The 27,256-nt window shown below is 45.0% G+C and overlaps 1 protein-coding gene across 1 annotated transcript; it reads left to right on the top strand.

The window, feature by feature from the left end:
• Positions 1–23,257: 23,257 nt before the first annotated feature.
• Positions 23,258–26,635, top strand: LOC306791268 (1-acylglycerol-3-phosphate O-acyltransferase ABHD5-like). The gene is made up of 7 exons (XM_079287919.1): positions 23,258–23,319; positions 24,045–24,127; positions 24,345–24,747; positions 25,250–25,401; positions 25,490–25,601; positions 25,674–25,854; positions 26,502–26,635. Exons 1-7 carry the CDS (start codon positions 23,276–23,278, stop codon positions 26,604–26,606), a joined length of 1,080 nt encoding a protein of 359 aa, XP_079144045.1. The 5' UTR covers positions 23,258–23,275; the 3' UTR covers positions 26,607–26,635.
• Positions 26,636–27,256: the final 621 nt, after the last annotated feature.

The following is a 27,256-nucleotide window of genomic DNA, read 5'->3' as shown; positions in this document are numbered from 1 at the left end:
TGTGTCGGCTTCAGGTCCGTCAACCAGCGAAGATGAGGCTGTGACGCGCTCTCTCCCACACCAACTTGGGTTGGAAAGGGTGGCCAACGCATCCGATTGAAGACGGGCTAATGACGCTTCTGCCTCCACAGCGTACGAAGACACATCACCATGTCTTCTCCCATTTCTCTCTTCTGAACCGCTTTCTCCATCCTCGTCTTGCCTCTCTTCATCCCGACGATGAACCTGGTGGGCTGACGGTGCAGCTGGGAGCCCGTCACTGGCTCGGTCGCCGGATGAGCCCGGCTGATTTTCATCCAATGGGGAGTCTCTGTTATCTCCAGCTGGCGGGTCTATAGGGCCAGCATGTACTCTACGGGTGCAGCCGTTGTTGGAGAAGGGCCAGGCCATGTAAGTGCGAGCACACGTACATTTTATTCGTCTTAAATAGACCCTCACTCTCTGGCAGGTGAATGATTCTAGTTCATCCCCCTCGTTCCCCTGACACGACCCTTCTGATGACATCTGTGCTGCGTCAGTTTCTGTGGGATTCTCAACCTCACCACGAGGTTTCTCGTGGACACAGTTTTCCGTCACAGCCGAACCAGAAGAGCTGCTGCTCACACACGCGTGCTCTAAACAAGACTGACTGTCATCAGACGTCAAAAGGCATGTTTTCTCTTCGTCTCCAGAGTCAGTTTTCGCTGGGTCTCTGCAGCCGTTGCTCTCTAAATCCGGAGCGGATGGCAAAATCCCATCTTGGACACGATCCCCGAGCTTTATCCTCTTGTCTCTGTGAATCTCTGCTCCTGTCTGGCGAGATAATGGCCCCGGATCCTCCTCAACACCTCTGTCCCACATGCCCGTCCCGCACACCACCACCTTTTTCTTACGTTCACCTAGTGAGAGAGAAGCAGAACAGATCCCAGAGCTTTCACTAGTGTAACTCTCGAGGAAACGACTGGATAATGTCCATATATCTGCACAATCTCTCAGGAGTCCGGTCAGACCCCGAGAGCGACAGACGCTCTTCTCAGACTGAAGTCTGGGAAAAAACTCGCCCTTTCGAGCTAGAGCGCTTTCCTCTTTTTTGCGGTGCCCGAAACAACCCGACCTGAACCGAACCCCAGTTCTCATCTCCTGCTTGAAGCAACGCACGACCTTGGTCTTGAGCACATCCGGTAACATGTAGCCACAATCGGGACTAAAAGCAGCACCGTTTTGAGCTACGTCGCACAGCGTCACCTTCGGGTACCGGCCTATCCGTACGATAATCTTCTTAGAGGTCTCAGTGGCTGTGATTTCCCTCTTGCTCTTAACCTCAACTGTGGGCCGCTCTGGCCCTGGGCTACTGCTTTGTGGCCCCTGTTTGCCCGATGTCTTCTGCGGGGGGGAAACGTGTTTACAGTCACCACAGCCAGAGGCTCTGACAGCTCTTCTCAAAGAGCCCTCTGAACCAGCGAGTCCAGTGGGGCTCGGGTGTGCGTTTCTATCAACGTCTGCAAGTGGAAACAAATAGTGGAAAAGTGAATCACCATCTGGAATCATTAAGGACTAAATTAACGCATTTTATCACCACATATTTTGTGTGTGTGTGTGTGTGGTTAAACAGAAATGGATTCCCACCAATTTCAATTGGAAGATGAGACGAAAAGCTAACAGCTTTAGCTGCTATTATCATCTTATGTAACTCATTTATAATACAAATCTAAAAAGGTTGGTTACTTAACATAAATTACCCCCTTTACGTCATCCCCTCCACACAAAACACTAAAAGTCACGTTACTGTGACGTATTTAGATCACTGTTGCTATGTTTTAGCCGAGCCGTTAGCTTAGCATCTCACATGTCCCCCCCCCCAAACACAAAAAAACAACAACACAGCAATTAGCCAAAAGTTAGCTAAAACCTTTTACCTACCAGACAATATCCTCATCTAAAAAGAAAACTCTGAGTTAGAGTTTAATGCCAGTAACTTCACACGCTTACTCAACAACACCGCTAAAGTGCACCTTACTTGACAGTCCGGTGGGCATCGACCGTGTTTCCGTTTGCGCTCGTGGAGTGGACACCACGTGACACCCGGTGGACCTGGCCTTCGCTTTGATTTTACCCATAGTCACACGCGTTTTACGATTAACACCCACTTGTTTGGATTTACCGCGTCCACAATTAGATGTGCCCACACTAGCGTTAAGATCGAGAGGAGTCTGGCGCCTTGTAGCCTCCATTTTTGACATTTTGGTCCTCGGTTTGACCCGTCGTTTATGCGACGCGCCGTGTGCAGCGGTGCAGAAGCACCAAGTGAACCTGAGCCGGAGTTCGCAGATCTTTCCGAGGCCGTGCAACAAAACGCCCTGGCTCCTCGTGTTCGGTTTGCTCCGTTGATACTTGCCCCTCGTGTTTAACCTGCACGCTACACCGGCTGTTATTTATCCGGTTTGGCCTCTGCGTACCTACGCGACTCTCCCACGGCTCTTCTCCTCCGGGGCTGTTAGTACCGGTCACATTTTCTGGGCCAGTTAAAGCCGTTTGGACGGGTTCGTGCGACACTACTTTGGGTTCCTCTCGGGTTCTTTTGGACTCATTATTATTAACCGAGTTCGGGAGTCGTCTCCGCCGCGGCTCCACATTTAGCCCAACGACATCTTTTAACGCGACTCGGTTTAGTTTGACCCTGCTAGAAGACGGTAACATGCTAACAGTTAATTAAAACAAATGGCTATGGAAAGCTACACCAAGTAATAACCAGTGGTTACTATTTTAAAAAAGTTCTAAACTTCTCACTGCGTGACGTCGTCTAATCTAAACCCCGTCCCTAGCGTCCGTCTTTCCCTTCCGCTCACATTTATGAACTAACAGTTACATGTTGGCATGGAGCTAAGGTGTGCCGGCCACTCTGCACATGCGCAAGGTGTCTACGCATACACCTTAGCCTTCATATTTAAATATGTAAATGTTTTGTTTTTATTCGCAACCTGACACATATTAGCCACGAATAAAAATACTTTCACTGTGGTGTTTGTAGTATTTATGTTCATATGATTTAGATTGTTATTCTCGTTTTCCACTAATCTGACTAAGTGATGAAGAAATCATTACCAAAAAAAGGAGTACATAAATAAAAAACAAGGCATAATCTAAATAATGTAAAACTACAACCATAAATTGACATAGAACTGAACTAAAAATAACATTTCACTGAAAAAATATACATATGGTTTATTTTACATCATCTTTGTGTGTGATTACCCCGATGTGAATACTGACCATTGCACACACTGGGCAGGGGGCAAAGTATTTTATAAGTATTTGGTGTAGCAATGTGGACACACAGGAAATGTAATTAGCAAAAGAGTGATCCTGGGATAAAGATCTACTGGACAAAGTGAATAAATACATTTTAATCCTGAAGCGACTGGAGGTGATCAGCATAGTTTGGTCTGAGCACACAGCTGTTCATGCAGAGAGCTAAAAATAAATGTTTATACACATTCAGGTAATCATTTGCCTTTGCATTAAAATACTCAAAGTAGATGCCTAAAACATGAAACAAGAGAATATTTTCCATTCTGCTTTGTGTTCAGCCAACTCAGTAAGGAGACTTTATCAGAAACACAGCATCAATCTTTAACAGTTACAGTATTTTTTATTAAAAGACAGAACCACAGTCATGTTTTTTAAATGCACATTTAATTCATTTATTTGGGAAAAATACAGTTTTAATTGTAAATCATGTGTGTTCTATAGGGTGTGATAAATAGTTTTACATTTTTATTTGGGATATTTGCTGTTTGTTGTACTTTTTCCTTCTGATTCCTAATTTGAGGGGATGTGATGCAAAGGAAATATACCTCACATAGATCTGGACAAAGTCCCTGTGTCACAAGTGATTGAGAGTAGAACACAAGAGAGTATAAAGCACCAGCACCAGTTTGAAACGGACTCCTTGAAGACCGAGGTGAGAGGGTGATACCCTGGTGAGAGGGGTGAGGGTGAGACCCTGGTGTTGGGAAGTAGCCGTTCCCTGGATTGCGGCGGCCTGATTCACAACACCAGCTGTCCCGCCCCACCGAGCCAGCAGATGGCGCTCTGATGGTGGAAGAGGTTCTTCCACTGGTGAGCAGAGAAGTGGTTCCATCTCATTGCATCCTCCCTCCTCCTCGGGTGGTAGAGTCATCTCACTCTTCTCTCTCTTTCTCCTAATCTCCCCTACATATGTGACAACGGGAAACAAACAGAACATGCAAATTAGATTGAGAGGAAACCATTAGAGGTGAGACGTGAGGGAACTTTCTCTGGGCTCCTCTCGCTGAGCTCTCGTCATAAAAAGACCAGACGAGAGTCTGTGCTCCACCTCTCTACACCTGACAGGCATTACACCACCCTGGCTTCAGCTCCACAGCTCCCACAACATCCTCGATGCTAATTTTATAATCACACCCCAGCAACGAGGGATGTGTGTGTGTGTGTGTGTACGTACAGTGAAGAGGAGTATAAGCTTTTACTTAGCATATGAAATGAGTTGGGATTAGAATGAGATAAAGAGCGGAGTGAAGAGCAGAGGGAGTGTTACGAGAGAGGTCACTCATAATTTTGCTTCCGTGAAGCGCTTCAAATCTTCCCGACTGCTCTCACAGGCGTTGGAATAGCACGCTGGGCTCAACTGAGGGATAAAATGACACCGGCTGCTTCACCAATAACCGTGCACTTCAAATTAAAACGTTGTAGAATATCAGCATGATATAAAAACGACATCAAAATCTTTATAGGAGAGGAAAAATCAAATGTGAGCCCTGCGAGCACAGACCAGTGAGGTAGATTCCTACAAATGGTTTCAGGGTTCAGTGTCTTGTTCTGGGACAACCGCCAGAAGTCTGTTAACGGCTCCAACCAACAGCTATTATCATTGTTTGTTATTCTTTTATTGTATTTTCTCAATTAAATATTTATGATAAATGAAATGTTTAGTCTCTACAATGTCGGAAAAGAAAGAAAATATCACAAAAGACACAGAAAAGCAAATTTGAGAAGCTAGAAGTTGCTCGACAAATTAATAAAAGGATGAATTGATCATCAAAGTAGTGAACAGCTGATTCATTTCGTGTCAATTGACATCAATGTATGGGCTAGTCGTCTCAGCTCTACATTAAAGTTTATGTCCAAACGCCTGTCAGACTAGCAGTACAAACTAAATGTCTCATTCCACGGGAACTATTTTAATTTGTTGAGTGGGGGAAAGTGAACCTCTACAACCTGAACACTGTGTTCGAAACAGCATTCTTGTGGTGGTTATTAGGTGAAAGGAATAGAAATGAAGCGCTGCCAGAGTTAAATGGGGGGGGGGGGGGTTAAAGCACAGCAACGCTCTCAGTAGCTGATGGGAAATAAATATCAAGACAGAGAAATATGTGTATAAAATATGTGCTGCTTCCCTTTGTTCGCTCCGCCTCGCTCTCTGTTTGGCATGCGAGGCACTGTAGGTGCACAGCAGTTGCTCTTCCTCACACTCGTCCCCCCCCCCCCCCCCATATGTTGCTGTCCACTGAGAAATGCCTCTCTCGAGAAAAGGTATGCTTTTTTATTATTATGAATAATGTGAGACATTACATTGCAGTGGCCCCTTCTGCAGATAACTCAAGCATAAGCACATCGCCGTTTAAGATAAATCCGCTATTGTGCAAGCAGAGCTTTGGCTACGTTGTTGCAATTTTAAAATGTTCTCACCGAAACTTACAAGATGGAGCATTCACATGTTTAGCTGTGTTGTTAAATGCAAATGCCGCATTTAAATCAGATTTATCTAACTGGCAGCGGCACAAGCATGAATACTAATGAGCGGCGGACAAAATAGCAAAAACCTGGATTTCATGCGTAGGAGATTGTAAATTAGGAATCAAGGCAAATTATAGAAATGTTCAGACTCCTAAGAGAGCACAGATTGTCTATTGTAGTCCTTTTCATAACCAAGTCTTTGTACCAGACATTAGCTTGTAGGATCTACATTGCTCTGCGTGCACATCTCCTTCTTTGTCTTTCTCTGGACCGGTGTGAAGCAGCAGCTGAATTCCTTTAAATAGCCCTCTGCCTGCCTCATCATATGGTTGCTATGGCAGCCAGCCTTTCGTTTCAAGATAACGTCCACATGCTCGGAGAGACCTCCTCCACCTGAACGCTATGGATCCAAAAGAAAAAAGAGATCCGCAGAAGCCATGCATATGAATAATGTTGTGTGCGTCTACGTGTGATCGGTGTGGAGAACAATCAATACTGGAGCTGTGTGTGTGTGTGTGTGTGTGTGTGTGTGTGTGTGAGAGATCAATCCGCTGTCATATATGTCTTATTGAAGGATATGAGGGAGGAGGAAAATGATAAGCAGGTAGAGAAGGAATACGATGGAAGAAATCTGAATCGAGATCAGAAGTGAAACAGATGAGTGAACAGCTGGTACAAGAAATGGAGTGATACGGAGAGAAATGAAGGGTGAAAGAGAGGATGAATGAGCCGTGACATTTCTGAGCGAATGAAAGAATTGAAAGAAAGCAAAAAGGAGAGTATAATAGTGAATGGCATCTTTTTTAAAAAGCCTCTTTTCCTAATACCTAGCTTGTTTTTTTACCTGCTCTTTCCCATCTCCTCATCTCCTCGCTTCCATTCCCAGCCCCCATCCTTTGTCCTGCTTCTCTCTCCACAGTTCGTTTTTTACCCCGTGCTCTCAATCAGACATGTGCTTAGCTGAGGGTCAAACAGGACAGTAGCAGTGCAGGATTGTAGGCAGCTGTTGTGTGCCGCATGGATGTACATCTCAAACTGACTTTGTCCTGAATCCCTCCCATAAGTGCACTCAGGAAACTATTGTGAGGCTCAAAGGTGTGAAATCAATTACGGAGAGAGAGAGAGAGAGAAAATAAACTATGATATCAATCCTGTTAATATAGCCTGCCTTAAACTCTGTGATCATTTAAAAGAAAATTTAAATATCAGAAAATATAACAAGCACTGCTGTTATCCCAATTAACATTGTGTAAAAATGCTTATTATTTTAATTTATTTAATTTATGCCATCAGTCACTTTGATAGAACATGAATAATCTGTAAAATTTGCTTTGTGGGTTGAAAATATGAGATATTAGGCCTTAAATTGAATTAATTAAAACATCTCAAGACATTGCACACACTTGGAGAACATGCTAATTTTGCAATATAGTGTGTATAGACCAGGTGGACAAAGTCATCAGTCATCATATGTTGAACTCACCTCAGGAAATCTATCTAAATGTTTATGAGATGATGAGTCCTCACAAGCGTCCTCAGCCTAAAACGGGAGACAAATCAGCATGAAAAAAAAATCCATATGCAGCTGTTTACGTTTAGAAATGATTTCAGGGAGAAAAACGAGTCAACAGAAGAGGAGGAGCCAAAAGGAAAGCCGATGAAGATGGCACCCTCCAGTTTCCTCTTGAAACACACAAGCAGGCTGATTGCATTTGAGAGAGTTGGGCGCGCCTCAGCGTCTCCTAATGCGCCTGTAAATTGAGTTGGAAAATGAAGACGCCTGTTGTCTGCACTCGGGATGGAAGCCAGGGAGGCAGAAAGCTTTGTATGGAGAACATCCTCCACATCTGTGTTTTAGACCCTCACTGTCAGCCAGCAGACCTCCACTTGTGTCAATCACTGTTCTCTTTTATTCCGCATCACAACATGCTGAGAAAGACAGAAACTTACAATATTACGTCCTTTAGTTTGGCTTTGTCTCTCTTTATGTGTGGGCTGCATCACCTCTCTCTCTCTCCCTCTCGCCGTCTTTTAATCAGATGACAAATGACTGCGGTAACAGAAATGAACAAGTCTCCTGGATTAGTGCACATTATTTTGTGCACGTTATTTGTGGCAACACACTGGGAGGCTGAGTGAGTGCACAAATAGAAGCGTGTTTTGTGCACGTTATTAAGGAGCTGTGGTGGTCAGCTCTGAGAGCAGCAGTGATGAGGATGCTGGTGGAGCATTTGCCAAGCATCCCATTTCCTCTTTACTCGGGTCGAAGAGGCCCTTTGCCTAACACAGGGACACACACACACACACACACACACACACACACACACACACACACTCTGCTGTCCTCATGTTCCCTTTACTCAAAGGGTGGACATCAATATCTTTCCAATTAAAGAGGTTAACAAAACAAGATTATTTCTTCACCCCGGCCGTTCAAACTTCATCTCTTTTATGGTCTTATTCTTAAATTGTCATTAGCATATCGGCGAACACCAGAAGCTCTTTCAAATGGGACCCAATAACAATAAATGGGCTTTTGGTCACTTCGCTTACTGTAGCTGTGAGCTCATACGATCATATAACTAGTACATTACCTTTAAATGTGCTCCGTAATCAACATTTGTGAGTATATAAAATAACACATAAATTGACTAGAAGGCCATTTAATAAGATCATATTCTACTTTGCGAAATTGTATTTTAGAAGCTAGTTCATTTTGGCTTTTTATAATAAGTTTTAAGTATTTGTTACAGTATAAATGTGCTTTTACCCCGGATCGACAGTATTTATAAACTGTAAACGAATGGCTCCGTTTGTAACAAGCATTACTATTATTCACTCTAATGAATAGTAGAGGTATCTCACACACACCTATATGCACACATCCACAGACACACACACACACATCCACAGACACACCCATCACGGTGTGTTGCATGTGCACAGCGGTAAATTCCCTCATCGTCGTCTGTCCTCTCTGCTGCGTCTCGCCGGCATTTCGGCTGAACGGTGTGACCGCGCTACTGCTTGGCAAACGCATTAGAAACAGCGGCAGAGATTTTAATGTGTAAGCCCGACCCTCGGCTGTCACATTCAAGCCTCGCATACACACACACACACACACACACACACACACACACACACACGCCGCCCGCCCACACAGTTGCGATAAGGCCTGAGCGCTGGTAGTCATTTCGTTCAGCTTTGTCTTTTTACAGCGTCTCCCTGATGAACTGCAGAAAATAGTACTTGCAGTATTTGAATTATTAGCAAAACGGCACAGCTTTAACTTAATCCAGCGATGCTTATAATCTGTGTGTGTGTGTGTGTGTGTAGTCTAATGAATGGGAGAAAAAGTGTGTCTGTAAATGAGAGAATGCTGCTTCTCTCGGTGCTAAAGTGTGTGTGTGTGTGAGGCTGAGAGTCTCCACCTCTGAAAGATATTATTTTGGACAAGTGACCTTAGAGGAGTCATTGCTCTCTTTGTGTCAAAGCACAAAGAAATATGCATAAATCAAACAAAGTCACTCGATATCTGCTATAAGATTACAGTGAATGAAACCTTTGCTTGCAATATAACCCTCTGCATGTCTCTTAACTTGTTCTGTTGCGTGTTATAAATCAGCACCAGGATCAGCGTTTTATGGACGACTCGAGATCGCCTGCCCCCCCCTTCTCTCTCACTCTTTCCCTAATGTAAGTATATCATTTGATAGTCTGGCCTTTGCTTTAAGTGCAGATCTTTAAATTGAGAAGTTCCTGCCTGATTGTTGCGGATGATTTTGGCACGGATGCGTGCCAAAGGCGCACTAACCCTGATGACTCCTGCAGGTTGCCAGTTCTGGGCCGGGCCGTGGGTAGATAGCTGGCTGGGCGGCCGGGCTGGGTGCTGGGCTGGCGAGGCGGAGCGCTGTAAAGAAACAACAAGGTCAGCTCTTTGGTAACACACATTCAGCACGTTGATGCTGGTCTGTGAAAATGCCGACGTTCTGCCGTGAGGGCGACTCCCAGCGCCGCCGCTGTTTGAAGCGGAGAGTCGAGTTTTAATTTCAAAAAGCTAAAAGGATCTTTTTACAGGTTCCAGGAAACACAATCATCAACTGTTACAGTACGGCGGTTTGACATCGTGGCTCCTACACTCGAGGTATATTCAGGTGGGTAATTATGGATTAGCAGAGATCTCCGGTGAGCGGAGACTTCCCCCGACACAAAGCAGTCAGTAAAAAGAAAAGGCAGGATGACTCTCACATGGAGTTAGCACAAACAAACATACACACACACACACACATAGACAAGTGCAGCTGTACACGCACACACCTTAGACCTACACACTCTTGTCGGCCATCACAGACAGCGTGCCGGCTCGGCAGCCATTTTGCAAGGGCTGCTCTGGAATGTTCAATTAGGGTAATTGTTGCTTATGCCGACGTGTCTCAGCGTTACAGACATCGTGTACGCAACAAAGCACCGTCTCAGGCACCGTGCGACCGCACTCACCTCCGAATTATACAAAAAAAAAAAAGAATCATGATTCTGGGGCCTCCGATGTCTTTCATCGGGCGCAGCAGAGGCCCCGCAGAGGAAACCACGACGTATATGACGGCAACATGTCAGTCAGTGTGCAGCCGTGTGTGAACCCGCACATGGTCCTGAATGTATGTACGCAGCTCGTTGTAACGTATGTGCCGAGGAGGGGGGGGGGGGAACGCCCTACAGCTCGTCAGCGCTCACATATGGAGGAGGGGATGAGCGTGTGCACGTGAGCACAGAGGGAAAATGAGAGAGGAAATGGGGAAGGGTGAGGAAATGGGGGAAAAAAGGAGAGAAGGGCACCGAGAGAGAAATGTACAGCTTGTTCCCGTCGCCGCCGTTTCTACCGACTCTGCCGTTTGGTCACTGGTAACTCGTATTGCGGGGGGAAGCTATGTGCTCGGGTTATAGAGTACTCCGCTCTCATGATACACACACATGTATGTTTGAGGGATGCCGTCTCCATTAAATATTGAATTCTGCCTTTCCAGGTTATTGCACACTCAACGGGCCGGTGTCACTGTCGGCGAATGTGCGACCTGTGCACTTGCATGTCCAGAGTTTGAACTGTGTTCCCTCTTTCTAACCCCAACCACCCTGTCTCACCCACACGGTACTAACCAAATAAATGCCACGAATATAATCTGAAAAAGATGGACTCTGCACTTCTTACATAATAGATATTTCTCTCCAAAGAAAATGGGTCTTTTTGAATTTACTGATCTGATCTGATTCAGCGTTTGTTAAACCAACAAAGCTTTGACTGGTCCTAAAATGCAAATCTACAAACCACACTACACTGCACCCCCCACACTACAAAGACCCGCAATCACATGGGCAGGATTTAATAAAAGGCCACACAAGGATAAAGAGCACATCTATTACAGGAGTTGACACAAAGAGCGGATTGATCATTTGGTGTTATATGAACAAGGCTGAACCAGTCTGGAGCCTCGTGAGACGGAGGCTGAACGAGGCTCCGCTGGGGCTGCGTGGCGGTGTGGAGCGAGTCGGAGTGGGACGACGGCCGGCTGTCAAACGGGACAGGTTGAATAAGGGCGTCAGGGAGAGAGAGAGAGGGAGCAAGAGAAAGAGAGAAAGAGAGAGAGAGGGAGAGAGGACCGAGAACACAGCGCAATGCGCACATGTGATCAGCTCGGAGACGACTGCCACCTTACGGGACGAGCTCAGACGTGATGGTCCGACATACTGTACGCACATGCTTACGGAGGTGCCCTGCGTATACGTGACCGTTCAACATACGAACCCTCCCCCTACTCCCCCCCCACCCACATACACACTCGCTCAGAGTATGACACAAGACCGCATATATGATCCGCCGCCCTTTGTCTGGGTTTATCGGTCAGTAATGGCCGGCAGTTTTCTGCACATTACATTCCTGTTCTTTCGCTTCCCTCTCACACACACACACACACACACACACACACGCAGGTAGATGACCCATGTGTTTTCACCTCATTCTGTATGGCATGTCTATCACACATTACAGTAGTGTCATGACCGCCAACCCACCCCCATCCCTCCCTCTCTCTTAGCCTCCGTGTCCTCAGAACACCCCCCCCCCCTACACCCCCACCGCAACCCCCACCCCCACCCCCACCCAACGGGTGATCATCTGCTGTGACCGTGTCCTCCCATCACCGTGAGTCAGGAGTGTTCGACAGCGAGGCGTGGGTGGGAAGGTGGGGGTTGGGGGGGGCACCTTATTTTACTTGTCTTTTCCCGATCAGACATAATTGCTGACGGAGAGAACTTTCCCACCCATCAGCGTCGGTGTGAGCGCTGCTACAGCGTCAGACAGAGGGGACCCTTTGTCTCCCACCATCACGCTGGGAGGGACGGCGTATGTCCACACACATATACTGTACATTCTGGCACGAAACACACACGCACACACACACTGACAGCAACCACGCACATGCTCACACACCACACTATTGGCAGTGTGGAGACATAGGCTGTATGTGACAATACCCACATCCTCAAGCACATCAGCGGCTGCACACCTGTGTATGGAAATCTATAGAATCCAACACATCCCCGTGTGAAAACAACGTGGAATCCCTTCGTTGTGCACATGCATGGCATGTGTGTCAAAGTGTATGTGTGTGTGTGTGTGTGTGAGAGAGAGTGTGCGTGTGTGTCCTCAGACTCACCTGGAGCTGGTTGTCGAGGTAATGCAGCCTCAACTGGGGGTTGCAGAGCGGTGACACCTGATGTCCGTCCTCCCTCCTCACTCTCACTCTCTGTGCTGTGGTATAGGTTCAGTAGCTACACCCTAGCACTGACAGAAGAGGGGGAGACAGTGAGGAGGGGTTCTTATCGAGCCTGGCGGATCGTACCACCGGCCGCCCGCAGACGGGGGGACGCCTCCCTGCTGTCTGCGCCGAGATGGTCTCTCCCTGCTCCCGCTGCTGTGATTGGACGACGTGCTTCCTCCTTCATCAAAATGTAAAATTCCAAGACAGAGAGAGTAGTGCAGCGTTTGTGTGTGTGTGTGTGTGTGTGTGTGTGTGTGTGTGTGTGTGTGTGTGTGTGTGTGTGTGTGTGTGTGTGTGTGGGAAAAAAGCCAGAGTGTGCGTCTGAGAAAAAGACAGACAATGCAAGAGAAAAAAAAAGTGTGTATCTTTGTGTGTGTATGTGAGAAATATTTGTCATGCAAACTAGTATGACTGCATGCATTAATGTGAATGCGTGCGAGTGTGTGTGTGTGTGTGTGTATGCCCGAGTTTTCATGCAAATGTGTGTGTTTGCGCCTTTGTGTCAGGGAGACGATATACAGGATGCCATTGTCTGCGTGGGCGTGTGGTTGAGGAAGAGGTAGCCGAGGGAGAGACACAAGACAAAGAGAGCGAGCGATAGGACGACACGGTGAGAGTGAAGGAAAAGAGAGCAGTGTGTACGGCCTGAGCGCTGTCATCATTAGTCTCTCTGCAGTGGCTGGTGGTGGGCTGCGAAGGGGCTTGTCACTCAGTTTCTGTCACAACATGTCACACTGAACGGACACACACACACACACACACTCCCAGAGGAGATCCTGTCAAGATGGGGGCCGGTTGCTCTTGACAAGCTGATCAAACCCCCCTTTCACCCGACTCCCGACACACACACAGGATCAATCCCTGATTCGTCTGCTTCACTGGAAACATTTGACAAAAAGGGTAGAATAAGACGAAGTAAGGGGAAGGAGCACAAACATACAGACGAAAACAAAAGGCGAAAGAGTGGCAAGAGGCAGATGGCAGCGAGTGCTCACATACGCCGAGTCTCCTGAGGACCAACCAGTGAAATACTGCTGACTCACTGCACTCTGGCAGGCCCTAAAACACACGCCGATCAACCTCCACGTCCAGTGTGTTCACTAAACACTACCACAAACAAAAATGATTATTGTTAATATCCATGTAGGGGTGAAGGGGGGAAAAAAGACCGCAAAACCCGGTGTTCGCAGCAGAGGGGAGTTTTGTCCTCGCACATAAAACAGACCATCCCTTCTTTCCCTGGCTTTTCTCTGTCAATCTCCTGCTGCCGATTTAATTACCTTCTATATTTATCAAGCTCAAGATGCTATTTTGGTTTCGAGACTCTTGTCACTGATATCGGGAGGGCTACATTATTCAGAGTGAGAGCACCGGGGGCCGTCAGACCCAGAACAAGAGCTGTTGTTAACCCTGTGGGGAAGGACGGAGGACATGTCCCGCTCTACAACATGGCTGATCGTGCATGCGTGCATTGGGTTAACCCTAACCCTAACCCTACGTCCTTATTTTCATACACTGTGAAGCTGCGTAGATAGACGGGTCTAAGGTGTGGTCTGCCTCTTCTTGTGTCTCCATTTTCCGACTGCTCCATGTCCAATCGCCGCGCATCAAGAGAAAGATTTCACAGACGCACACACACACAAAGAGGCCCACATATATACAGATACAAACAGGTTACCACAAACACACAAAAGCACATGTACGCTTGTGCGCAGCGCACACACAAAAGCGACACGCGCAGCTGGTATAGATCGGTGGCCTCCATATTTGCTTGTGATTTATGATTGCTCTTCAGTAGAGGCCACAGTCATCTGGGAGATGATGGCCATATCGATCCGATAAACAGTTTCATTTGCAGCCGGAGCCACGCCATTCATACTCGCACGCGCAGACACACACACACACACACACGGCAAAGACACGTACAGTAGAGTCACAGCAGGAATAACGCGGCTCTCTGCTTCATCAGTTCCCCGCCTCCTTCCACGTCTGCTTTTGTGTTTCTCTGCTCTTTCTCTTCTCCTCCCCCCAGGCCACCTCACGCTCTCGACGCTTTAACCCGTTCCTCTTCTGCCCTCGTTCTTTCCACCAGCATCCTCTGCCAGTCATCTGCTTCTCTAAAAATATTCTCCCCCACGCACCATGGCCTCTTTGTTTCTTCACTTAGCTCCCGCACGGCTTCATGCTAACGTTATATCTATATTTTTGACAATGATTCCCGGAATGCATTCAACGGCCACATGCAGGAGGTGGCTGAGTTTAACGTGTACTATATAGTGATACGTTAATAGCGAGACTATAATCTAAGAGGGTCAACATCCACAGTCCTGGTTTTAAAAAGAAACGACCATGTTAGACACATTGAGAAGGTATCTTGATCACGGCAATCCCTCCGTTTTGTCAGCGTAACAAACCCAACATGCAAACTGCCTGCAGAATCCCTACGATGCTGCACAGCAAGTAAACACTGCCCATGGTAACACAAAGAGGGAATTATGTACAGAAAGATGGTGGAATAACCACTTTATTTAAGCCTCTTATTAGTTTCAGCTAAACTTGGGAATGCATTTTTCCACAACACAGCAGGGTGGATTCTGTCCCACCATTTTTTACAGTAAAGCTTTAAATTTACACATATTTTCATGTTGGTGTACACAAATGAGGGGTAATACCGGAAATAAGAAAGTCGCCATTACTGTGGTGGCGTCTGCCGACAATAGGTGCACGTTTGGTCTTCGCTTGTCTTCCGACTACTCAAAGCGCTTCAACACTACAGTACATGTCATCGTTCACCCATTAATACACTGATGACAGGGGCTACCATGCTGCGGACCACCTGCCCATCAGGACTATCTAACATTCCTACAACATTCACACACAGCTACGGGAGCAATCTGGGATTCAGTGTCTTGCCCGAGGACACATCAACATGGACTAGCGGAGCCGGGATCGAACCGCCGGTCCTCTGATTGAAGGACGACCCTGCTCTACCACTGAGCCAGTCGCCCACAAGTTTGAATTCAAGCTATCGAAGTGCACAGTTTTCTAATATTCTCTTTACTATATGTAATGTTACTTTTGTCAACAATGTCTAGTTTGGGGAGAACCTGTAGCTCTCAGCTGCCTAACGTGGTAAAACAAGTAACGTCGGCTAAGTTAACACTTAAGACGCTGTCTAGGGGCAGCGGTGGTCCCACAGAATAAATGAACTCAATCAACTAACTGGCGTTAATGTGATATATAATGGAAGTTGTCGCCGCAGTAATGGCGGCGCCGCTAGATGTTGGCTCACACAAAGCGGTCTATAGGCAAACCTACCGTATTGCACTGTCGATGCAAACATTTCCTGTTTTTAACCACAAATCGCACATCATGTTACTACAACCTAGCAAAAATAATCAGCGATGGCGGTTGCCCAGTGTAGCAACAGTCGAGGTCAAGATTGTGTTCCATAATGTTAGCAATCGGTACTCCGGTGTTGCAACATAGTGCTCCACCACAGCAGCCAAAACGTCAGTGAAGCATATTGGTGATGCTACCCCCGAGGCCATTCAGAGCCACTGTGAGTAGCAAAGAGAGCTGGACCGTTCCAGGTGTTAAATATTACACACTGCCACTGTCGTCCTTGTAGCAATGACGGACCACCGGCACGTCAAAACAGCCTTTATTTTCATTCGTCCATTATATTCTTAACTTTAATCTTTTAATACCGATGTCAGGAATTAATCCGGCATTAGAAAGACTGATGTTTTCCAGAGTTTTGCTGCTGTTTAATTGGTGTGATGGGTCAAACCGCCTTAATTAGCCCGACTATAATTAGTAAAGAGTTTTAGTGTCTGATGAAGGTCTGAATGTCAGGCGTTTCCAGCATGAAAAAAATAACAGGCTGGAATGCGACTCAGTATACTTATGCTTTTTTTGGAATGAAAATGTACAAATGTAAAGACATATTGAATATGAATCTTAAAAATCGGTTGAACCTCCTTCACGTGTGTCTTTCTCTGTGTGTGTGTGTGTGTGTGTGCATTATTTGTGAGCAAACAGATAATGTTAGAGGAGTGGAACTACACGCACCAACATATTCATACGCACACATGCACACTAGAAGGCTTTCAGTTTCTAAATCAATCCCACATCCGTAGCTAATGCAGTGCTGGGCCCTCTTCAGGAAGCATTAGGCCTATTAGTCAAAGTGCGTACGCATTCCTGTATGTGTGTGTGTGTGTGTGTGTGCGCGTGTGTGTGTGAGTGTGTGTGTAGAAGCCGCACACTCAGCAGTAGCCGATCTCAGTGGATCCTGTGGGGTCAGCAGGTGCAACAGGGAATGAGGGACCATCTTATTGTGTGTGTGTGTGTGTGTGTGTGTGTGTGTGTGTGTGTGTGTGTGTGTGTGTGTGTTCCCTCCCCTCGAATATCCTCTGGGCTCTTTATCGCTCTAAAATTATCCTCCATTTACTGGAAGACACTGGACGGACAGAGGGAAAGAGAAATATGGACACTCTAGTTTGAATGCCTTCCTGGATCACTTATGGATGCAGAACTAAGAGACAAACAGACTTCTTGCTTCGTCAAAAAAATCTAATTTAATAAGTTCGGATAAGTTAAGAAGTCTGATGGATACACGGATGAGGCCTCGGCTAACCAGAGGGGACATTTTAGATTTTTAGACAAAACACATGGGATGCTCATTATTAGCACTGACGCTGGAATTATAATTGAGGTTAAGGCATCGTAGGCTACGAATATGGGCTAAAATGATTAAAGCACGATACGGTTTGATCAAGTACCAAACACCTGTATAAAGACGAGGTGAAATCCATCGGTGAGCAATAAATCACAAGTTACGCTGCAGGTGTCTACAGCAGGACTCCCATCACAGGAGCATTATTACAGTCGGGTCCGCTCTGTGGACGAGATGCTTTCAAGACAGGCGAAAGAATAGTCAAGAATGAACATTCATTGTGGCTGGTTATGAAAGCCATAAAGATCAATATGGTGGTTAGTTATGATGTCCCTAAGGTAGCCAAGCTTTGCCACAAAATGCCATAACGTCTTGGAAGAAGACAGTAAACACTGCATTATGCTTGAGCACTTAAACTGGAAGTTAAATTGCGCTACTTAAAGGCAATGTTTATGACTTATTATTTGAATGTATTCCTTTAGGTTGTAAGTATACCTTTTCTAAAGTGATCACTTCTTATCCGTTCTCTCGATTTATGGATGGCATAATCGGTGGAATGATGATGATAGATTGATATCAGTAGCCCTATATTTTGCCAAGGAACCATTTTCTCAGCATAAAGCAGTTCCTTTGAAAACTGTTAGCCCTGACCCCACTGTTAGCAGTGAGATTATTGAATTAACTGGGACACTGTTTCCGGGAAAACATGTTGCGGTTGAATCTTCACTTTTTTTTCTGAATGACAGAATCTCAGAGACTTCTTAGCGGATAAAACCAAAACTATCCGACTCTCGCATAAAATCAACAGCAAAGTCTGCCCACTCGTAAAAATCTGCCGTGTCACTCTGCTTAAGGAGCCACTCACACAATAGTGATTTTGTAAGAGTGTCTTTCAGTAGAAACTTTAGGGTCTCATGATAGTCTGAAGTCTGAACACTGTTTTTACTAACTGTACTTTTCGCACAAAACATGTCTATTTTAAGAGCTGGCGTGAAAAACCCATTCTATCCAAAGCTACACTGTTCATCACTGCATTCTTGAATGACATCCTTTCATCTTACATGTAGCCCTGCATTTGGCCGTTTATCTGTTCCCTCACATGGCCTCGTGCCTCCTCCTCCTCCTCCTCCTCCTCCTCCTCCTCCTCCTCCTCCTCCTCACACTGTATTTGTCCCCTGAGCATTTTCACATCCCGAGGAGGATCAAGTCTCTGCAAATCAATATCATCCATTCATGTGGGTGCAGCTCATGCATGATCATGTGAACGTGCACGTTCATACGTACACGAACGGAAGTTGCTGCACCTATATAATTACATTCTGCAGGAAAACCAAAAAGAGAGAGAAAGAGAGAGAGCGAGAGAGAGAACGATTTAAAATGAGTCGTTATTTTCCAAATAAACTGAAGTTGTTGGAATTCATCTGTATGGATGCAGGAGAGAATATCAGGAAGACCCATATAAATAACAGCCTTTCCTAATGCCAGCAGTAAGTACTCAGCTCAGTGAGACAGGGCCGGTTAACAGACCCGCACGGATGCTGAGGATAGAAATGAGGCTCGGGGATGGAGAGAGTCAGTGGAAAAGTGAAAGGGAGGAGAGGAAGGAGGAAACTAGTGGAGAAAGCGAGACGGTGAGGCTGGCCATTATAAATCACATCCGCTGTTGGCGCCGGCCACGTTTCCTAGCAACCAGACAGACCCACACGCCTCTCCTCCTCCATCCCCCTTTTTCATCTTACGCTAACAGCTCGGTCACTTTTACAACCCATACTGCACTGGGCCATGCCCCGAAAAAGTCATGACAGAGTGTAGCTCACAGCTAAATGACTAATCCACAGCGGGTCTGTATGATTAACCTCGTGCTAATCAGATCCAGAAAAATGGACGTACTGCAGACCAGGTCATACACACACACACACACACACTGTTATAGAAAATATATACCAGTGATGTGTTCAGGGCCAGCCACAATGTCACTCACATGCCGGAGACTATCCATGTTGTCCTGAGCTCCAACGCAATGACACAAGTACCACATATCACGAATATATTATTACAACGACGATACTTATTACGATCAATGAGGGCCCTGAGCTCCCTTGCGGGTGTTTGCAATTCCTCTGGCTAATCAGGCCTCCTGCTCAACTTGCAGTTGGGTGTAGCTATAATGGGAACTGTGTGAGGTCACCAAACGTCATGCACTAACCAGAATGATGAAGGTTTAGGCTGCCCCACCTTAACAAGTGCAACGAAACGAGTGAGAGAGTCTCTACACATGCACACACCAGCCTTAATTAGTTCTAATGAGGCATAAGTGAAAACACCTGAGTGGGTTCTCTACTACTGTGTACTAAATGAAATAGTATATAATAAATCCACAGGCCTTTATTTTACTGAAGACATTTTGACGTGTCACAGTAGGAAAAGCACAGGCGAAAATAATTTAAATAATTATGCCTGATTTGCATTAAGCTGCTTCAGTTTCAAGGCCTTTTTATAGCTCTTCACAGCAACTATGTTGACGTTGCCGGGCAAACACAGGTGTAACTAATAACATTAATTATGGCCCTGTTCCATTTAGGTGGGCCAGGGCCCTGGTATTGTGAATGTCTGCTTACTGGAATGGCTGTGACACTAAATAGAACAGGACTATAACTCATTTCATCAATTACACCCGTGTTTACTCTGCAATCACATCAATGTCTGCTGTGAAAAGGTGTCTCTTGCGAATGCTGGCACGGGTTTCTGAGACACTTGAATAGAATGAAGCATTCGTTAATGTCACCTGTCCTCTTCCTGTTGCGACAAGGCAACACGTCTGCTGTGAGAGAGGGTTTTGTGACAACAAGAAACGATGCAACATTTACACAGACGGACGTCGAGCTAACTGCAACGATGGGATGCCACTGCCTATCCAGCTTAAAGGAACAGTGTGTAGGATTAAGTGGCAGCTATAGCCACGGAGGTTGCATATTGCAATCAACTGAATCTGATCATTGCTATGAATCCAATATATATTCCGTTTATGCTAATAGATTTCCCATAAATCCTACACACCATCCACAGATTATTAACATTTCTTTGCAGCTGTTAGCGGCTCCTCCATTCCCTTTGTGCATTGCTTTTTGGTACAATAGTGTCGTGTGCATCAACAGCGCACACAATTCTTTAACCTTTTTAGTATGCATGCTGGCTTTCACGAGTATACTAAACTTTGTCATCTTTTAAAAAGCCTGAAAATGAGTCTGGAGTATGGAATTGGGACACACAGGTTAAATCAATTCCAGTGTTCACTTGAAATCCAACCACAGTTTATCTTCAACCACCTATGCTTTGTTCATTTTAATAACGTGGACACTGTATTTGGTTCCTGTATAAATATCAGCAGAGTGTCAAATGTATTCAGGTTGACAAGATAATGATGTAAACACAACTTACAGACACATTCAGATTCCTGAGTATCATCATCGCTGGAAAAAAGCCTAATTATGCACTGAACGGTGTCATATTTCTGCATGCACTCGAGTAGTGCTACTTGAATTGACACTATGCACACCTCCAAGAACAATCAGTTAGATAACACAATTTAGACTAAATTGTTGGCCTGTTTTGTGAAATGTCCTCCTGATTGTCCCAGGACTGATGAGACTGAACAGACCTTTTGATAAGTCAATTTACTGCCTTACTGCAGGATACTGATTTTGAGCCTCTGATAAAACCAAAGGAAGAGGAAGCACGCTGAAACCTTCTCGCTAGCATGACTATAGCATTTAGTTGTGAGAGCCACTGAGCAGGCCGGCTCCATGCCGCAGCTTCATGCCGTCTCCTCACTTTAAAAAGCTTCACACAGTTACTGGTCTCCAGACGGCTTCAGCCGAGCTTGACTACAGCCTCATTGTCTACTGGTTTATGAAATTTTGAGTGCTCAGCAGAGTGAACGAACAGCAACACACGGAGAGAGAAAGAGTGTGTGCATCTATGAGAGCCAAGGAAATGAACCACTCAGGAACCACTCAGTAAGCCCACAGTCAAAGAGCCACCAGAAGTGGGTGGTACGAGAGGAAAATTGTGTTTGAGGAATGAAGGACAAAGTAGTGTGTGTGTGTGTGTGTGGGTGTACTAAAAGAACACAAGTACGCCACCTTGTGGACCAGGACTGGTTGGGCTCCCCTCAAATTGTCCTTGACCTGTAAGAGAGAACATCACAAATCCTTTATGAGAAAGAGTGGCTTTTTTTTGCGGATCATCGCTGCATTTGAAAAGTGATTATATCCACAGTGACCTGCCACCATGTTGGAGAAATAAATACCCGAGTAAAAGCTTTTAAAATATCTGTATCAAATGTACGTATTGTTCACAATGTATGTTGTTTGTTGACCGATTTAAATCCGGAGTTTGTTAAGCGGCTCCTAGTTCCAGAGGTCTCCGACACCGACTACAGAATCATTTTTTGAAGGGTGCTCCTGACCATTTCAAGGGTAATACCTCTGTAATATCTACAAGATAACCCTCCTTTTAAGATTTAATGAGATTCACAGTAAGCGTTTAAAGAAAAAAAGGGAAAAAGGGAGATATAAAAAGTGCTATTCCTGCAGCAGCAGGATCATACTGTACCACTCAAATCCTTGAGGATAATGAATTAAATTAACTTTGCCTTTAATCTCTTTCCTTATCTGAAATTATAATACGAAATGTATGCAGATAAGCAACGCTTTAATCTCCATGCCTGCAATTGTGTTTTCCTAAAATTAGTTTGAGGAAAGCCAAAGTCATCTTCCTTGGCTTGCCATTGCACAAGACAAAGAGATTTTTCAGCCCTTCCAGGCAAATTTCTGTTGGTGTATTTCATTCTAATTAACTTTTTATTTGTACCCCAGCAGCATAAAGCAAGAAGCTTCACCAGTTGTTTAATGAATGAAAAAATATTTTTGAAACACAGTATTTCACATAATGCTTCAAGATACAAAAACTAGACAAATTGTTATAAATTACCTTTAGCTCGTGTGTAAAAACGACATTTACTTGAGTAACGTTCAAGTAAACATACTCACGTTAATGCCAAAGATATTTTGGAAGAATGTGACTTTAAAAACACTTACTTTAACATTTAATTTGACATTCAGCCTCTGATTGGCCGAGTGAGGTATGAAAGGGGTTTGCTGTGCTAATTGACAAACCCCTCTTGTTCTTGTATTTTACACTTGTTTTTTAAATGTTAAATTCGCGTGTAAAAAACGGGATTTACTCGAAGACTGTTCAAGTAAACATTTTCGAGGTTAATGCCAAAGATATTTTTGAAAATGTGTCCTTAACAGCATAAACAGTTTCTATTAATGGTTCAATTAGCCATCCAGCCTCTGATTGGCAGAGTATCGTTATAACTGAAAGCATTGAACAGGGTATGCTAATTTATATGCTAATATGTTACCCCAAAATAACCCACTTGTTCTTGTATTTTACTCTTCTGATTTAGCTTAATGTTGAATTGTTTAATTCCCGATTTTACTCGTGTAAAATACATAAACATCAGGCCTACCTCTGTTAAATGGAGCCATTGGAGGTCAGCTGTGTAACTTTAGGAGGTTGGTTAAGGTTTGACACAGTGCCTAAACAACTCTTAAAGAATCCATAGCATTTCTTCGAGTAAGCATAAACTGTCTGAGCGGAATTTCTCCTTAAACTAGAGCTAAAGACGACGAACGTCGCCCACCTGAGCTTCAGACCACGCTGCTGCCTTCAGGTGTAGTCGGACATACTAGCTTTCAGCTCTCTGAAAGCGCTCCGAGTCCACAGATTTACAAAGTCTCCAAAAACGTCAAGATAATTTCGGTTTTCATTCATATGTGTATGTTCTTAAATAACCACATGCTGCACAGACACATACTTGGGCAAAAGGATATTTTGTGTTTAATGTAGTGTAGTATGTAAAAGTTATATAAAAGTTTAGATTTGTTTATTTACGGAATGTACCCGAACGCATCACTATGAATTCTTACAGTACCTGGTCGCGAGACCATCACAAAACACCATGCGCAGGATGGCAGAGGAGATACAACCTACCAAAGAGCAGAGGTGAGTTTATTTATCCCTGAAGACGCTTTTTATTTTAAAATCGTCTTCATACCGTGGTTGGTTATGTCAGTTGTTGTTCCCCTTTGAATGCCGTCCGTTTTGTTATGACTTAACTGCCTTGTTGTTTTGAACTAGTACTTTCATTATGAACATGATTCAGACCTCTGTTAAAGTTGTGTCATTTCTCTTTTACTGTCAAATATCCACATGAAGTTGAATATCAGTTCAAATCTGTCAGTATCTTCAGGAGTACAACATGTTCCCTTAGGCAGATCGGTATTCTATTACAATAAAAACAACTTTATTCAACTCGTTCATGAAATCTCTGCCTGTATCTCTGTTACAAATATTTTAATGTGTGTTATAACCGTCTCCTGATATAACTGCATTTGATGCAATGTTGAATTGAGCAGTGGTTACGAGAGACTTCTGAAGTAATCTTAACCCGAGTCAACATGCATATAGGGAAACAAGTCAACACATATCTTTAATGACATTTGGTCTCAAAATACAAAGTGTAACCGAAGTAGCTTGGCTTCACTCCTTATATTGTTTACATGATGTCAAGTTTGTCTAGAAGGGGGATTCTGGGAAGTATAGATTGCATACCAACAGTGCTGATAGCAGCAATGTCATATGGTCAAAGTTCAAATTGTAGTCAGCCGTTGTCTGAGATTGCACTTTACATGTTATGTCTGCCTGCCTGTGCATGTCTGCTGTCACAGCTCCTGGATATTAAGTTGGCTTCCCTCTTGGTGCCCCACTTCTGCCTCTCAGCTGAAAGATGCAGAGGAAAAAATGCTGAAGAGTAAGTGTGCTGTTGAACCACTGCTGAGATCACAAGTTGAGATGTTGCGTTGTCTAAATGCTCAGAGGATTCGCTGTCTGCAATTCATGTAATATTTTGTCTTGGAAACAAATTGTCAAAAGTACCAGTCGAATAAATCTGGAGCGGTTAGGCTGAGTCCCATTTCTCTTACTTTTCCTCCCTCCTCCGTCTTCCCCTTGTCCCATAATTCCCCCAGGTGTGGAGCGGCCTTTCTCCAGGCAACACGTCCGCATATCCAACAGCAACTATCTGTGGACCTTAGCTTTTTCCACCAGGCCACAGCCATGCTCTCTCCCCCAGCCCCCCGCCCAGCCCAGATCTCCTCTGGTTCTGCTGCACGGCTTTGGAGGCGGGCTTGCCCTTTGGGCCCAAAACCTGGACTCTCTCTCCAGCAGTGGGCCGGTCTACACTCTGGACCTGCTGGGCTTCGGCAGGAGCAGCCGCCCCGAGTTCACCACCGACCCGGAGGGGGCTGAGGAGCAGTTTGTGGAGGCGCTGGAGGAGTGGAGGGACAAGGTGGGACTGGAGGAAATGGTGCTGCTGGGACATAACCTGGGAGGATACCTGTCTGCTGCCTACACACTCAAATACCCACACAGGTGCTTTGGTTTGTTTATTTAGTGCGGAACTAAATTTATTAATAGAATAATAAATCGGAGACCAGCAACTTGGTAAAACATGTTATAAACCTTTTAAATGCAACGCTAATTTGGTCAAAATGTAAACAGGAATCCAAATATCAAATGTATAGAGTATATAAACATAGAATTGAATAGAATAGATCGGGCCCATTGTCGCCGATATCCGATCCAGCTATTTGCGTTAGTATACTGATATTCGATATCTGTGCAATTGACTTCATAATGATACTGGAAAGCAAAACAATTGTCGATTGCTACTTGAACATTGAAATCCGACCGTGGTCCTGCTATGTAGGATCTCAAAGAGTCTGTGACATTCACTGTCTCTTTTCGTACTTTGTCACACTTTACCATCTGCTACACGAGGTGCAAGCCCGTACACAAGTCAATGGTGGGATTTGCAATTCAAATTTAACATTTAGTGTGTTCATTTATCAAGTAACTAACTGCGTGTGTGCAGGGTAAAACATCTGCTGCTGGTGGAGCCATGGGGTTTCCCAGCACGTCCAGAGAACCCCCAACACTACACCATCCCAGTGTGGATCAGAGCCATGGGGGCCGTCATGAGCCCCTTCAACCCACTGGCTGGACTCAGACTGGCTGGGCCTCTAGGTCAGCACACACACACACACACACACACACACACTTGTTTGCAGCTATCATACGAACATCTGGAAGTAAATATTCTCTCTTCTCTCAGGTCCCATGCTGGTCCAGACAATCAGGTCGGATTTCAAGCAGAAATACTCTTCTGTGTTTGACGACAACACAGTATCCGACTACATCTACCATCTGAATGCCCAGACTCCGAGGTGAGGAACTTGTATATGTTTATACCGTACGTACCGAGTTCATCTCTCTAACATTATTTCTCTCTGCTTCAGTGGAGAAACAGCCTTTAGGAACATGAGCATCCCCTACGGCTGGGCGCAGAGGCCCATGCTGGAGAGGATCGGCCAAGTCCAGGCTGACATTCCCGTTTCCTTCATCTATGGCTCACGCTCCAGCATTGACAGTGACTCTGGATATGCGTTGAAGAAAACCAGACCAGATGTGCACATCACGGTAAGGTCTTTTGTTCTGGTTTCATGTCACGTCTCTTCAGGATGTGGTGTAAGGGGAATAGGGTCAACATGCAACTAATAGCACCGTGAAACTTCCCCAGTTCATAACTTCAATTCATTTCCAGAACAGAAATCTGAACATTGGATAAATCCAAGTTCCACATTGTTGTTTCTTTTTGTTGACATATTAGAGTCAAAGCTTTTTACTGAGGGCATCTCTTTGTATTTGTAGTTTTAAATGAACCAATAGATATCTCCATGAAACCAGTTGATTACTCACATTAAGACAATGTTTATTTTTGTATTACACATTTTCAGAACTGTTGTGTTAAAATATGCAAATGAGGCATTATCTACTTTGGTGGTGAATTCTGGAGAAATCAACACAACCAAATATACAAAGGATGTCAATGTTTTTGCCTCAAGAGAAATATCCATCTCAGAGTTCACCTGCCTTATGTGAACCACGACAGCTTTATCTCGAAACAGCCGACTCTCTCTCTCTCTCTCTCTCTCTCTCTCTCTCTCTCTCTCTCTCTCTCTCTCTCTCTCTCTCTCTCTCTCTCTCTCTCTCTCTCTCTCTCTCTCTCTCTCTCTCTCTCTCTCTCTCTCTCTCTCTCTCTCTCTCCCTGTGTTTGTGTTTGTCAGGTGATCAGAGGAGCAGGCCACTACGTCTTCGCCGACCAGCCCGATGACTTCAACCAGACAGTCCTTCAGATCCTCGCTGGGATGGAAGAGAAAAAGCCAAGATGAGGGAGCGAAGCAGTGACAGCTCCCTCAGTCAGACCACACACACACACACACACACACACACCCATTACACAGCCTCAGCGGCTTCACTGTAAGCCTCTTTATCATGCACTTTACTTTTGAAAGAAACCCATCACTGGCTGAGGACACTTCACTCATCACTTGGGAGTCAAAGATCTGATGATGCCACAGGTTTCTTTGTATAAGTTTTGTAAATAAATGTGAAATGCAGTCCGTGTTGTATTTTGTCTTTCGGCTTCCATTTGAAAATCCTGAGAAACTGTTGGGCAACTCTTTTCTGTAGAAAAAGGGAAATCGTTCCTCAAGGGAACATCTTGTTTTGTGGTTGACGTCTAGGCAAAGTACACAGGGTGTTCTTTTTTGTCTGACCCCTCACCCACTCTCAGAGAGATACGAGGGAGGAGGCGTTTAGGGCAAAGGGCTGAGTCTTGTGTTTTTCAGGAAACTTCCTCACTCCTCAGGAGACGCTGTGACTCGGAGCGGCCAGCAGATGGCAGCACGGTGACGGCATACTTTAATTACCTCCGCTCTCCGTTTCAGAACAGTCACAGTGAATCTCATACAAAGCGCCCTCACGTGCATGTTGAGTTGAGTGACCTTCACTCAGGAGACCTGGACAGCTTAAGAGTCTC

Source organism: Melanostigma gelatinosum (genome assembly GCF_949748355.1).
Source record: "Melanostigma gelatinosum genome assembly, chromosome: 17".
Classification (NCBI taxonomy): domain Eukaryota; kingdom Metazoa; phylum Chordata; class Actinopteri; order Perciformes; family Zoarcidae; genus Melanostigma; species Melanostigma gelatinosum.
This window is presented reverse-complemented; position numbering and strand designations above follow the sequence as displayed.

Coding starts and splice junctions, on each gene's coding strand:
- LOC306791268 (XM_079287919.1), top strand. CDS start 23,276: ATGCGCAGGATGGCAGAGGAGATACAACCTACCAAAGAGCAGAG. Junction 25,402..25,489: donor CAGACTGGCTGGGCCTCTAG/GTCAGCACACAC, acceptor CTCTTCTCTCAG/GTCCCATGCTGGTCCAGACA. Junction 25,855..26,501: donor GACCAGATGTGCACATCACG/GTAAGGTCTTTT, acceptor TGTGTTTGTCAG/GTGATCAGAGGAGCAGGCCA.